This window comes from Tyto alba, unplaced genomic scaffold (genome assembly GCF_018691265.1).
Source record: "Tyto alba isolate M040663 unplaced genomic scaffold, T.alba_DEE_v4.0 Super-Scaffold_17, whole genome shotgun sequence".
Classification (NCBI taxonomy): Eukaryota; Metazoa; Chordata; class Aves; order Strigiformes; family Tytonidae; genus Tyto; species Tyto alba.
The window spans coordinates 23,287,789-23,302,321 of NW_024881279.1; the positions used below are offsets into that span (position 1 = coordinate 23,287,789).

The 14,533-nt window shown below is 45.3% G+C and overlaps 1 protein-coding gene across 1 annotated transcript; it reads right to left on the reverse strand.

The window, feature by feature from the left end:
• Positions 1-10,320: 10,320 nt before the first annotated feature.
• On the reverse strand, positions 10,321-11,152 carry LOC122153272 (dnaJ homolog subfamily C member 25-like). The gene has a single exon (XM_042790511.1). The coding sequence runs from the start codon at positions 10,825-10,827 to the stop codon at positions 10,321-10,323; it is 507 nt and encodes a 168-aa protein (XP_042646445.1). The 5' UTR covers positions 10,828-11,152.
• Positions 11,153-14,533: the final 3,381 nt, after the last annotated feature.

The window sequence follows — 14,533 nt, forward strand, 5'->3', positions numbered from 1 at the left end:
AAAGACAATGCCTGAAGAGGCAGTTAATTTGAAGGAAGGAGAGGTTGGAAGAGATCTCCAGGCCCATCATACACTTACTGAACTCCATAGGAAGCAATAAGGGGCTGGCTGGTTGCTTTCTACTTTTCTTTGTTTCCAGGGAGGCTGTTGCAGAACCCAAATCATCCAAGTATTAGGAGATTTCTTCCAGTTTTCAGCTTAAATTTACTCAGGGCCAGGCCATACACATTTTTTCTGGTGCCCACACCTTCAAGCTTAGTAACTGTTCCCCCTAAAGGATACTTTCCTCTTCTGCATTTAAAGGAGTCACCCCACTCTTCTTCCACTTGCTTTTCTAGCCTAAGCATTACTAAACATAGTACAACACTCTATGAAAGAGAAAAAGAATGCAGAGAATCAGCATTTTGCTTTTTGACTAGAAAATGAAAATCTCTAACAGCAGATAAGTCTGAAGTAAAAATCAATCAAATCCGTTCCCCAGGTGGGGTGTGGGTTATGATATACCACATATCTGGAGTCGACTCCTGAATGAAATCATGCACTAAGGTTGTTCTGCAGAGGTTTAACTAGAGTCTTGGCAACTTCATTTGGGACATGAAAGGTGTTGGCACTAGAGTACCATGGGCAGTAAAGAAGACTGCTCTTGCAGTTCGATTCCAACGCTGCATCCTCAAACAGAACGGGGCTGCTACGTTGGAGGAGCATTGATGGAAATCTCACCCGCCATCCCGAATGACGCTCTGGCATTTCTTCACCGTCGCTTTCCTTGGACTTGGTAAATCTTTTGCAGAGTCTGAAGCAAACGCCCACAGCTTTTCCCTGTTTGTAACAGTGGATGTCTGAATTTTCACAGCCTTGTTTGTGGTGGGGCACCACTGGATTTGCCTTCAAAATGCGTCCTTGTACAAGAAGAGAAGAGGAAAATTACCAGTCATGGTGTTATACTATCCACAGGGCAATAGAGAGCGCTGCTTGTAGGAGGCTTTAATACAGTAAATAATCTTTAAATGTCTTGATTTTTTAAGTTTAATCACATGCTTAGAGTCTGACTGCTAACAGAATCTAACAAAAAGAAATAGGAAGATAGGTGGAGCTGTATTTGAAAAAGTGGGGTTTCTCTTTCCTCTCTGGAGGGTTTATTGCCCAGAGCAGGCTGACAGTCTCATCCTGCCAACTGCTCCCCGTGCTTGTACGCTCACTCTGGGAAACAAAGACAGCTGTTCAAGTTCTTCTGCAGGTACAATCTTTGTTTACTTTCTTGTTTGAATGAAATGAAAACGTACCTTTAGCAGTAAGTGCGGCATGATGCTCTTTACCTTGCACTCATTTTTCTCTAATAGATGTGTATTTTAGAAAATCTGAGTGTATTCTGTCCCAAACCAGGCACTGAAAATAAACCACTACTGTATCACCTCATTTTCAGTAACTTCTGATACATTCATTATCCCAGCGTTCCTTCCAAAATGTACCATGCTGCACGGCTGCATAAAATAAACTGGCACCACTTAACACTTTCCTTGGCCTGTAGCACACAGCACACATCTCAGGTGTTGGCTGTGTTCTTGGTAGGAGGCAGCAAAACGGAGGAAGCCAGGCTGCACACAGCAGGGCCGGGGGAATAGGGCTGGATCCTACACAGTTTGGGAGGAGGGGGAACGATGGGAACCTATTTGATTCTCAAAATCCAGGAGCGATGTTTCCCCAATACCTTGCTGCCCAGGCCAAACCAACATGTTTGAACACTGAGAGCAACGAAGAGAGCCCATTTCAGTATTTGAAACGTGTTGCTAGGCAACAGACTAGATCTGAAGGTCAGTAGGATGGGAAATACAGAAATGAAAGATGTAAACAGGAGGCAATAAGTTGGGGGCTTGCATACAGGATGGCAGCATTGCCTCTTGGCAGTGCTCCCCCTTCACAAACTGAAGAGAATTTGTCATTATTCAGCGCGTCGCCCTGATCCCGGCTGGACCGAGACCACCGAGAGTGTGCTCGGCGTCACCTCCTTGTTGAAGCAGTTCCCCGGGCACTGGTGACTCGAAGCTTTGCTCTGACCTGCTAGGCTTCCCCTTTTTAACTTAATAAAGACCATTAAACCATTACAGCCCACCTTTCCTTCCTGATACCAGCATGCCTGCACCCACAGAGCGTTCGTTCTCCACTAGTACGTGCTGAAACTCCTGCAGCTCTCTCTGGTAAGAGGCATCACTGAAGAATCTGTTTTCAGTGCCTCATGTCTTGCTGAGGTTCAGCCTGAAGTGCTCGTTCTCTTCTGCAGTGTGCTGAGCCCACCCCATTGACTTCATTTTTCGTGTTCACAGAGGCAGGTGACAGCTGCTCAGCCTTGAGTGAGACCAGCAGCTAATTTAGCGAGGTCTTGCATTCAGCATTTTCAACAAGGTGTGAGTGCATTTCCCAAAGGGAGTTCTGTCTTACCCCACCCTTGTTCAGCACGGGATAGAGGTGCTATGTAACGCACATGACTGCTGCTCCTGAGAGCACCTTGGCTGGATTTGCTTGAATTGCGTATTATGTCACTGCAGCCTTAAAACCAGGGTTAGCAAGAATGTCCCAATCCCCAGCCACAAGCTTTACAGAAATACTGATAACTGATAGAAATGAACAACATCTGGGCAGCGAGTCACGTCTTTTAAATCCTCACTTTCTCTCTTTCTTTGTTGCTTTATTTTGTTTTTTTTTTTTTTTTTTCTTTAATCACTTTAAGACTTGAATTACATCCAATCCAGTTTCTCATCTGCTGTGTCATTCTTGTGTTCTGCTATATAACAGAAGGGATAGGAAATGAATTAAAGATATTCTTAAAGACAAACTCATGGAATTCAACTTGTTTAGCCTTGTCCTTTTTGCACAGCAGAACCAAGGCCTGCTTTGGAGCATCCACATGGACACCTGCGCCAGTGGAAGCCGTGGGGGCTGCTCCTCTTGAAGGAGGGGCAGGAGGACCCCTGGTAGCACCTGCCTGAGCTGTACGGCTGTTGAAGCAGGGACTCCTTTCTCCTCTGGAGTTTAGTGCAAAGGGGATTGTGGGTGCAGCATGTGTATGATTTCCTCCAAGTTAGGTTTTATGTCAGCTTGGATAATAATCCATAAAGAAGTCAGTTAAATGCTTTCTCCTGCCAGTGTCCACCAAGACTGCTAGAGAATCAAGAAGAAGCTCTTCCCTTCAACGCCCACCCACCACCCCACTCCTGAAAAAATACTCATTCACTGTTCACCCTTAATCCTTCGTCCTTCAAAGCTGTATGGCAGCAATGTTATGATGAAGTCATAAAAAGCTTACTTTGGAGCTGAAGGAGGAAAAAAAACATAGAGGCCTTTCAAGACTCATTACAAAGACTGAGAAACCTTAAAACATGGAGAAGGAATATACTTGCTGTATCCTGAGTTTGTCAGCCACCTTCTGCTCTTTCTTCAGCAAAGACGCCGATTTTCTTAGGTTTATGTCCTTTAATAACTATCGCCTCTTTTTATTTTTACCTTTCAAGCCTTTTTCCTTAATTTCTTGAGCTTTTTGATGCATCCAATACGAGAAAGAAAACAAACGTAAAAGGGAGCTGTCTACTGGACTGACCAATCAAGTCATCTTCCAGTGACCTGTCATGGCTTGTAATATACAACACATCTAATTAAAGACATACCGAATCAGGTTTCTTTCTATCACATGTTGTTTATTGTTTGAAGTCATGTCTTCATATTTGTATTAAACGTAACAACAAAAAACCCAAGACTTGTATTAGGAAGATTAAAGCCATTATAAACTCAAATCAAACTAGAACCAAAACAGCACTGACCAAGTGCTATCTAATTAGAGCAATTCCCCAAGTCAGAATTAACAAACACTGTTGGACTACCCAAACCACTACATGAATACATAATCAGTGCTTATGAATTCACAAATAAGAAATCTAGAGAGCAAGCTGCCCATTTAATTATCCGTTCCAATTAAGATTTTGGTCTGAGGGCAGTAAGCTTATTTGAACATCTATTAGCCCAGCTGAGTTACTTGAAAGTCACGTTTGCAGATCATTACCACTTCTTCTTAATGTGACTGTTACAGGGCAGATCTTTTCCTGAGATTGCTCTTGCTCTCCTCACAAAAAAAAAAAATAAGTTTTACAGCATAACTCTGCTCTGGAAAGGTTGGCAGCTGTAGCTAAATACCGAGAAAAGAGAAATGATGCTGTGTGCTTCTCTTCAAAATAAAGAGCATGCACAAGTTCAAAAATGCCTGACAAGAGATCATATGAAGATGAATTAAGAACATAAAGGAATTAAAGTTGTCTACTCCTCCACTTTTTTCACAGGAGGTTCCTGTCAAGGAGATTTTTCATGATCGGTGTCCACCTGCTCTTGGGAACTGGAGCTGGAGTTACTATATTGTCTTTCTTGGGAGGAACGGCCACTTCTACTTTCTCCTCTGTCGCTTCAATTTTTGGGTTTGGCTTATTCTTCTCTTTTGGCTTATTCTTCTCTTTTTTCTCCTTTTCAGAGGTTGGTCTGAAAGCAACAGCATCTGCTTCCTATAACTTATCTCTCACAGGGGTGGCATCATATCTGCTTGGGAACAGAGAGTTCGTTTTAACATCTGCTGCTGTAACTGGTTCCCTTGGTTGTCTCCCACCTCCCATACCACTCAGGACTGGGAAATCCTTAATTCTCCTCCCACTTGTCCTCTCTTCTGGTAATTTTTATGTTTCTTTCCTTCGTCATCTTCCAGTGGCTTTTCCACCACCTTCTCTTTGGATTTTGTAGGGTCTTTGATGCCATCGCTCTCTCTTCCAGAAGGTTTTTCAGCGTAATTTCCAGCTCTATTATGACTTTGGTAGCTCTGCCCACCAGAATAATTCTCCCTACATTCCCGAGCATTTGGTGAGTCCTCCCATCTCAGTCCCAGGTGGACCAAACCTAGCTGGAGAAAAGTCCTCTCTGTTTACTGGAGGTCAAGGTTGAGCGCCAACAGCACAGCCCTTGTAAAATTTTTCGCTATAGTTCCTTTCCCATTCTCTGCGTCAGTCCTTTGTCAAATGGATCGCTAAAGCCAACAGATCTGCCATAAGAAGCTTTCATATCATATGGTGGAGCTCTGTATATCTGTTAAAATGCTCCCTCTCTCCTTCTAAGTTTAGGGGGAGGCTGGCCTTTAAATACTGGAGACCTTGACCGTGAATGAGATCCTTCTGGATGTGGGTGATCTTGACCTTGAACCTTGATCATAACCACGTGGCCTTGACCTAGAACGATGGTTGTGCCTCCTTCCCTTTGCCTCTTCCTGAGTACGGTGGCGATCGCGAGTAGGAACGAGAACGGGAACGACGAAATGATCGAGAGTAGGAGCGAGTGCGGGAAGAACCCGATCTTGCCTCGGAGTAGCTATACAAACTTCTACTGTAAGATGAAGCACTGCAGGGAAACCTGGACCTTAAGAAAGACACAACACAGTAAAAATAAATGAAATTAACTCAAAAGAGTAACTCTCCCCAATTTTTTCCCCTCCCAAATTTGGTTTGGCTTTTCTTCCTCTCCATAGGCTCATGTCAAAGCTTCTTTCAGATGCTGACATAATGCTACTGCACACTGAAGAATTTGGCAACACGCAAAGGTTTCCACTTACAAGACAGAACTGCTGCTTTGTTAGTGTGAAAATATACAGGAAGGGTACATCTATTTCCACTTACTTCTGTCACAGTGAACTACCAGAGCTATTGACTGATTTAAGGGGCTGTTACTGGCTTCTACTGCTATGTGTACATTTTCACTACTCCACAGCCACCTGTGGTGCAAATCATTTTTGTTGCAGTAAGATGCAGAAAGAGCAAGTTTTAATGGCTAGAGCACTGTAATCAAATATCCAAGAGAATACGATTTCACCTGAAGACAGTAAAGCTCCATTTTACAGTGCCAGCTTAGTCTGTTTAACTTCCCTACTTATTTATTTGGCACCTTGTACAGGATGCAAAGTACTTGTGCTGCAATCTTACATACAGGACTTCTAGACAGATACCCTAGCAAATTTTTGCACGTAGCTCTAGCTCTAACCAAGGATAGTGCCCGCATTTCAGGAAAAGGCATATCTAAAAGCTGTTAAACTCAGCGTCTAGTAATATGCCATGAGGCCATTATTCAAGGAAAGATACTGACGGCAGTACTAAGAGAGAGCTATTCAGACTCCTGCCCAAGTGAATTCTGGGGATAAAAAACATCAGCTACCCAGAGTTTCTTCTTCACAAGTTTTTCTTTTGTTATTTTTTAAAGGGCCATTTCACATTATTCCACATATGTTCATGAGCATCATGCCTCCTCTCAAAGTCCTTTACCAATTTAAGATTTCTCTACAAACATGTCTGACCTTTCAGTTCCTAAGAAAAATTTTAAAATATCAAGAAATTACTAGTGAAAACCACCAGCTGGCAGTCCAGGTTAAAATCTCTCCACGTATCCACATGAGATAACCAAAAGTGGAAATGAAGACAATTTCTCTCCCATATCTCCTCCGAAGTGCTTTGTGGTAATGGTTACAATCAGAGCAGGGAGACACACAAAATCCAGCAGCTGCACCTATTCGGTTTCTGGCCTCCTCACGGCTGTCAGGAGGTGAAGGATGTCACTGCAGAGAAGCTTTACCGAAAGACACACCTGCTCTGTAAGAACTGCTGCCAAATTATCGCTGTCGGTCAACTGTAATCTCTACCATATTGGAGCTACTAACCTACATTTGAAACCCCTATCACTGCTAATCCCTTGAATCATCCAGTCCATCTAATGAGAGACAGGTGGAGTGGAACTCCTCCTGATTCTTCTAGCCAATCTCCTGCTCCATTACAGACAGGAAAATTATTAATTTCCAGTTACCTGGGAAATGAACGCCTACGCTCCTTCTGAATCTTTTTATATTCCAACAGTTCCTTGGCAGAATGGTTTGTAATCTCATCAAGTTTGTTTTTTTCTTTTCCCTGTTAAAAGAAGTTGCATCTTTATTCCAATTCTAATTTGACCTTTTTTACCAAAAGACACCAAGAAACAAAACACGGCCAATATGAGAAAATGTATACTGCATGCAAATGCAAAAGGTGGACATTCTATGTAAGCAAAAGTGCCGCGATTGAGAGACGGAGACCCAGCTCGATGCAAGTCAGGATCTACTTTATTGAACACAACAACCGATTTTATATTCCAAACAGACAAAGAGAGACATGTGTTTTAAGCTGATTGGCACAATGGTTAATCACCTAATACATATTACAAAAGTTGAGCTCATGATTGGCTAACGTCTAAGGTCAGCTTGACTTTTTCTGCAGTTAATTTTCTGCTAGCTCACAGCATTCTTCTTCTTAACAACTTGTTTCTATAGCACATGCTTATCTTTTGTTACGAAACCAGCCCTCCTGGAAGAAATCGTCCTTAGCCCCAGGGGTGTAACAGTTTGCTTACAGCTTATGCAAATTACGAGACGCCAAGTTGAGCACGTCCCTCCTAATCAGCTCTATCTCGCTGCTAGAAGGAGAGACCAGGCTGCCCCCGGCATCTCCCCCTTCTTGTTGCACAATAAGGACCCTTTTCACTGAACTGGCTATCAGGTTCTGCACACACTGCAAAAAACAGGGTAAACAAAGTAACAAAAGAATAAAAACTCTAAAGCATACACAATCATTTTTACAAGGCTTCTCAACCATCCTGATAGGCTTACTGTCTATCAAAGAACAATTCAGAAAATTAAAAACATATAAAGCTTTCTGAAGACGTTCCTCGGGGGTAACGGTCCCTATTCCCCCTTTTTGTTGTTGCAATAAGCGTTTCAGAGACTGATGAGAGCGTTCAATTAAGGATTGGCCCGTGGGGGAATGAAGGATACCCGTAATGTGGTTGATCCCCCAAGAACTCAAAAACTTTTTAATTGCAGTTGAAATATATGCAGGGCCATTGTCAGTTTTAATTTGAGAAGGTATGCCTAAAGTGGCAAAAGCACGCAGCAGATGTCGTTGAACATCGCGCGCCTTTTCGCCAGTATGACAAGAGGCAAATAATGCCCCAGAAAAGGTATCAATAGAGGAGTGAATATATTTTAAGTGACCAAACTCCGAAAAATGAGTGACGTCGGTTTGCCAAAGTTGCAAACTTTGCAATCCTCTAGGATTAACTCCTCCTGCTATTGTAGGAAATGAGTGCCTTTGACAATCGGGACACACAGCAACTATACTGGTTGCCTGCTGAGTAGTAAGGCCAAATTGTCGCTTAAGCCCACCAGCATTTTGGTGAAAGAAAGCGTGGCTAAGTTTTGCTTGTGTTATGCGGTCTGGCAGTACCTGTACTGGTAATGTAAGCAGGTCAGCTTGCCGGTTCCCTTCTGCTATAAAGCCAGGCAAGGAAGTGTGAGATCTGACATGCATAATGAAATAGGAATGAATGCGAGAATCTAAAAGAAAAATAAGCTCCTGTAACAAAGCAAATAATGCAAAATGTGAGACATTTCGTAACACAGACGCCTCAGCTCGTTCAACAATCCCTGCAACATAAGCTGAATCAGTGATGATATTAAGCGGTGTAGACCATTTTCTAAAGGCTCGGACGACGGCAGTCAGTTCCACGATTTGGGGGGAACCCGGCACTGTCTTTATATCCGATTCCCATTGTTTGCGCTGGTCGTCCCACCAGAGGATAACAGATTTGTGGGACTTCCCAGATCCATCTGTAAAAACAGTAAGAGCTTGCAAAGGCTGGTCACTCCTCTTTGGTCTAGGTACAAGCTGGAAATTAGCATTAAACAATTGATGAGAAGGTGGGTGAGAAGTGAGCTGGCCTGTATAACCAGCTATCGCTATACTGAAGGCTTCCGATTGTTGGTGAAGCCACTGCAAATAATCACTGACCATAGGCAAATAAATACAAGTGAAGTCCATTCCAGACAACATTAACAAGCGCCGCCTGGCACGGACAATCAAGGATGCAAACATTTCATGCTGTGTTGAGATGGTTTTCGTGGGTTGATTCGGTAAAAATACCCATTCAATGATAAGCAGCGGGTCAGACTCCTGCAAGTCCCATTGAAATATCAAGGCATGAGGCTGTCGAGCAGGATTCAAAATGATTAAAAGGAAAGGTAACTCAGGGGCATATCGATGTGCCTGTCTTAAGGTAATAGCTGTAGCAACTTTTTGTAAGGAATCAACAGCTGCAGGGTTGAGAGCGCGAGGGGAACATAAGTCTGTGCTCCCCTTAAGTAGGTCGAATAAAGGACTTAAATCTGCATTGGAAATTCCTAGCAAAGGTCGGACCCAATTAATTGTTCCCAACAACTTCTGCACATCATGCAAAGTCCTCACATCTGCTTGAATTAGTAAAGGCTGTGGGACTATAGTTTGAGCCCGTATGCGCCAGCCTAGATATTTCCATGGTGGTATTTTCTGAACCTTTTCTGGTGCAACACAAAGACCTGCTGAATTAACAGCAGTTATGACAAGGGCTACAGCTTCCTCCATGACTTCGTGATGTTGTGCTGCCACTAGAATATCATCCATATAATGGTACAATAAAACGCAGGGCATCTTTGTTCTAACAGGGCTAAGGACCTTGGCTACATACCATTGGCATATTGTGGGACTGTTTTTCATTCCTTGTGGTAGCACAACCCACTGATATCTCTGCAATGGAGCTTGCATGTTGACGCTTGGAACTGAAAAAGCAAATTTAGGAGAATCTTCTGGATGCAAGGGGATATTAAAAAAGCAGTCCTTGAGGTCAATGACTGTCAGAGACCAGTCCCGGGGGATCATTGTGGGAGAAGGGAGCCCTGGTTGCAGGGCTCCCATGTCTTCCATAGCGTCATTAATTTTTCTGAGGTCATGGAGCAAGCGCCACTTGCCAGTTTGTTTTTTAATCACAAAAACAGGTGAATTCCAGGGGCTTACAGAGGGCACAACATGTCTTTTGGATAACTGTTCATCAACTAATTCTTCCAGGGCGCGAAGCTTTTCTAGCGGCAGGGGCCATTGATCCACCCAGACAGGGGTATTAGTTTTCCAGGTTAATTTCAGGGTGTCGCGCACCTCAATGGCCCCTCCTAAAAATGCGTTTGAATAGCCATTCCCCATTGTGACAGTGCATCACGTCCCCATAAGATCATAGGCACAGGTAGCACAAAGGGCTTAACAGAGGCCACATGCCCCTCCGGGCCCAGTATCTGAATGAGCTCTAGGCTCTGGTGACTATTTCCAGCACCTCCAATCCCTGCTAAGGTCTGAGAAACATTGGCCAGAGGCCATTGTGGGGGCCATTTAGCCTGGGAGATCACCGTAACCAGAATCACTATTCTAACATCCACTTTCGGTGCCAATCTCCTGCTGTAGTAGTGATAATAATGCCTGTAATACTCTTCAGGATGATCCAACATGTAGTCATAATCTTTGCGCATTTCTTCATCCGGAGCGGCTCCGGCCGCGGCGGCGGTCCCCGCTCTCTCACCTTGAGCGTCTCGTAGGCGGTGGCGATGAGGAGGAACTTCTCGTGTGCCGCCTGCGGGCCGCCGCCCAGCGCGGCCGGCTCCCCGCGGTAGCGGTCGGGGTGGTACTTGCGGGCCAGCTGCCGGTAGGCGCGGGCGATCTCCGCCTTGCTGGCCTGCCGGCTGACGCCCAGCACCTCGTAGCACACCCGGCGGCCGCAGTACAGCCCCTCGGTGAGGCCCCGCGCCGCCGGCAGCAGCAGCGCGGCGCACACACAGAGGCACAGCAGCCGCCGCCGCCACGCCGGCACTGCGCGCCCGACCGCCGCCGCCGCCGCCATTTCGCTGCCGCCACCGCCCCCGCGCTTCCACATTATCTATCTGGCGCTCTAAGGCTTGCTTTAATCTGTCAATAAATTGCATATAAGGCTCCCGAGGTTCCTGAGTAATGGTAGTAAAAGCCTTTTGTGGCTTTTGAGAGTCAGGTATTTTAAGCAGAGCCTTCTTTGCTTCATTCCGCGTGGCGTCAAGCGCTTCCCGCGGAATATCCCTCGCCTGAGCCACCGGGTCCGTGTGCTGGCCAGTACCCGTAAGATGCTCAATAGTCAATGCAGCAAGAGCAGGATTATTATGGCCCACATAGGTTAGTAAAAGCGTTTGGAGTCCCCTCCCCCATTGCGACTCCCATAGCGAATACTGTGTGGGGTTAACAGCAACTGTGCGAGAGATTTGAGGTCATGCGGAGTCATGACATAAGTATCTAAGACAGAAGATAACAAACTCGCGAAATATGGGGAAGAGAGGCCATGCTCGGTAACAGTACAGCGCAACTCCTTCACCACAGGGAAGGATAATGCCTCCCATTGAGCCCCCCTCCCCTGATAGATAACAGGAGCAACTTTTTTTCGCAAGTTGCAAGTCCCCCTCTTTCAGAGCTTGTCGTTTAATATTTGCCCATACGTCCTGGGGATCGGGAGGGTAGAGATCTGGCTCCTCCTCTGGGTCCACTGGTCCTGGATCAAAAGGATCATCCTCTGGGGGGTACTTGGCGGCACCCACCTCGAGAGGCTCCGAGGTCTTCTTATCGACCGGGAGACCTTTCCTGTCTTTAGTGTCTTTATTCTTAACGGTCTCCTGAGCCTTCAGAGTTTCAAAGATAGTCCTCCACCACGGGAGCATGCGCTGTGCTTCAGCATTCCCTGTTGTAGCCGCGTCCCACAGCTTAACCCCCACGTCATCCCAAAGCTCAGTCGTTAATATACTGGAAGCAGTTACAGTGGGGATTTTCACTTGTACCCACTTGAGCATAACCTTAAGATCTTGCCCAGAGAGATTCTTTTCATATTTTTCAAGAAGGGCTTTCATAAGTTCGTACACGTCCCTCTCTGGGGAAGACACCTGACTTCCCATGTCTCCCACAGCTCACCTCACAACTCCGGAGGGATCCTTAATGCCGGCTCCTGCTTCCTTTCAGCAGCTCATTCAAAGTTCTGTGGGACTCGCAGCATGCCACGCAGATAGGTGGTTCTTAATCCCGAATCACGTCGGGGTCACCAATTTGCCGCGATTGAGAGACGGAGACCCAGCTCGATGCAAGTCAGGATCTACTTTATTGACACAACAACCGATTTTATATTCCAAACAGACAAAGAGAGACACGTGTTTTAAGCTGATTGGCACAATGGTTAATCACCTAATACATATTGCAAAAATTGAGCTCATGATTGGCTAACGTCTAAGGTCAGCTTGACTTTTTCTGCAGTTAATTTTCTGCTAGCTCACAGCATTCTTCTTCTTAACAACTTCTACTCCTGTTTCTATAGCACATGCTTATCTCTAGTTACGAAACCAGCCCTCCTGGAAGAAATCGTCCTTAGCCCCAGGGGTGTAACAGTTTGCTTACAGCTTATGCAAATTACGAGACGCCAAGTTGAGCACGTCCTTCCTAATCAGCTCTATCTCGCTGCTAGAAGGAGAGACCAGGCTGCCCCCGGCATGAAAAGGCGTATTTTTGTAAACCTTTAGAGTATAAATTGGGAAAGAAATGGGGAATTCATAAATTCCTTTATATGCCTAACTCCCCAAAAGCTCTCCTGGGGAGGGACTTGCTGGAACAACTGGAAGCAAAAGTTGTCTTTGAAAAAGGGGAAGTCACCTTGGAGGTAAAAGATCAGCAGTACATTCAAGTGCTGAGTCTAACTCTAACTAGTTTTTCGTCAGGAGGAGAAATTAGTGAGGAAATTTTAGACCAAGTATATCCGGGAGTTTGGGCTACCGATGTACCTGGAAGGGCGAAAAACGCTCTACTGATTGAGGTTAGGATCAAGGAAGGTCAACGACCAGTGAGAATTAAACAGTATCCTTTAAAAAGGGAGGATAGGGAAGGAATCCGACCAGTAATAGAAAAATTTTTGCAATTAGGGTTACTAGAAGAGTGTGAGTCTGAGTTCAATACCCCTATACTGCCCGTTCGGAAACCTGATGGGTCGTATAGAGTGGTTCAGGACTTACGGGCTGTGAATAGAATAGTTGAAGATCTCCACCCAGTGGTAGCAAACCCATATACCCTGTTAACTGTATTAACACCAGAGTTGATTTGGTTTACTGTCTTAGATTTGAAGGACACCTTCTTTTGCCTTCCTCTCCATAAAGCCAGCCAAAAGTTGTTTGCATTCGAATGGGAAAATCCTAAAACTGGTCGAAAGACCCAGCTCACCTGGACGGTGTTGCCACAAGGGTTCAAGAATAGCCCTACTCTTTTTGGCAACCAGCTTGCAAAGGACTTGGAATCCTGGGAAGCCCCATCCAAAAAAGGAAAATTATTGCAGTACGTGGACAACATTTTGATTGCTACTGAGACAGAAGAGGACTGTGCAATGTGGACGGTGAGCTTGTTAAATTTTTTGGGACTACAGGGGTATCGGGTCTCTAAGAAGAAAGCCCAGGTGATACAACGTAAAGTAAACTACCTGGGCTATGAGATCACTGCGGGGCAAAGAACTTTGGGACAGTCCCGTAAGGAGGCCATATGTCAAACCCCGAAACCTCAGACAGTAAAAGAATTAAGGACCTTCTTGGGAATGACGGGGTGGTGCAGGCTATGGATCTATAATTATGGACTGCTTGTTAAGCCCCTGTATGCGCTAACGAACACCGAACAGACGCACCTCGAATGGGATAAGGAGGCTGAGCGAGCCTTCGATTCACTGAAGAAGGCTTTGATGTCGGCCCCGGCTCTAGGACTCCCAGATGTGAGTAAACCGTTTCTTCTCTTTTCTCATGAGAAGCAGGGCATTGCCCTGGGAATACTGGCACAAGACCTAGGTCCATACCGACGAGCTGTCGCCTACCTCTCTAAACAACTAGATGCGACTGCAAAAGGGTGGCCTGGGTGTCTGCGAGCAGTTGCTGCCCTGATACTGAACATACAGGAAGCTCGGAAGTCCACTCTGGGCCAGAAAATGACTGCCTATGTGTCACATACAGTGTCGGCAGTCCTGGAAGCAAAGGGAGGGCATTGGCTCTCCCCACAAAGATTTCTGAGATACCAAGCTGCACTAGTAGAACAAGATGATGTACAGATAATAGTCACTAATATTGTCAACCCAGCTTCTTTCCTCAGCGGTAACATGGGGGAACCAATGCACCATGACTGCTTGGAAACAATTGAGGCGACATACTCGAGTCGCCCTGACCTGAAGGAAAGCCCCATGAAGGATGAGGAGAACTGGTTCACGGACGGAAGCAGTTACGTCCTGAACGGTAATCGACACACGGGGTATGCCGTTACCACCAGTCAAAAGGTAATAGAATCAGGACCTCTTCCTGCAAATACTTCTGCACAAAAGGCAGAAATAATGCTTTAACTCGAGCCCTGGAACTGGCCAAGGGTAAGATCATAAACATATACACGGACTCCAAATACGCTTTCGAATTGTGCATGCACATGGAGCAATCTGGAAAGAAAGAGGACTATTGAACTCCCAAGGGAAAAACATCAAACATGCGGAGGAAATTTTTAAACTATTAGAAGCTGTTCAACTTCCTGAGAAGGTGGCGATTATGCATATTAAAGCACAC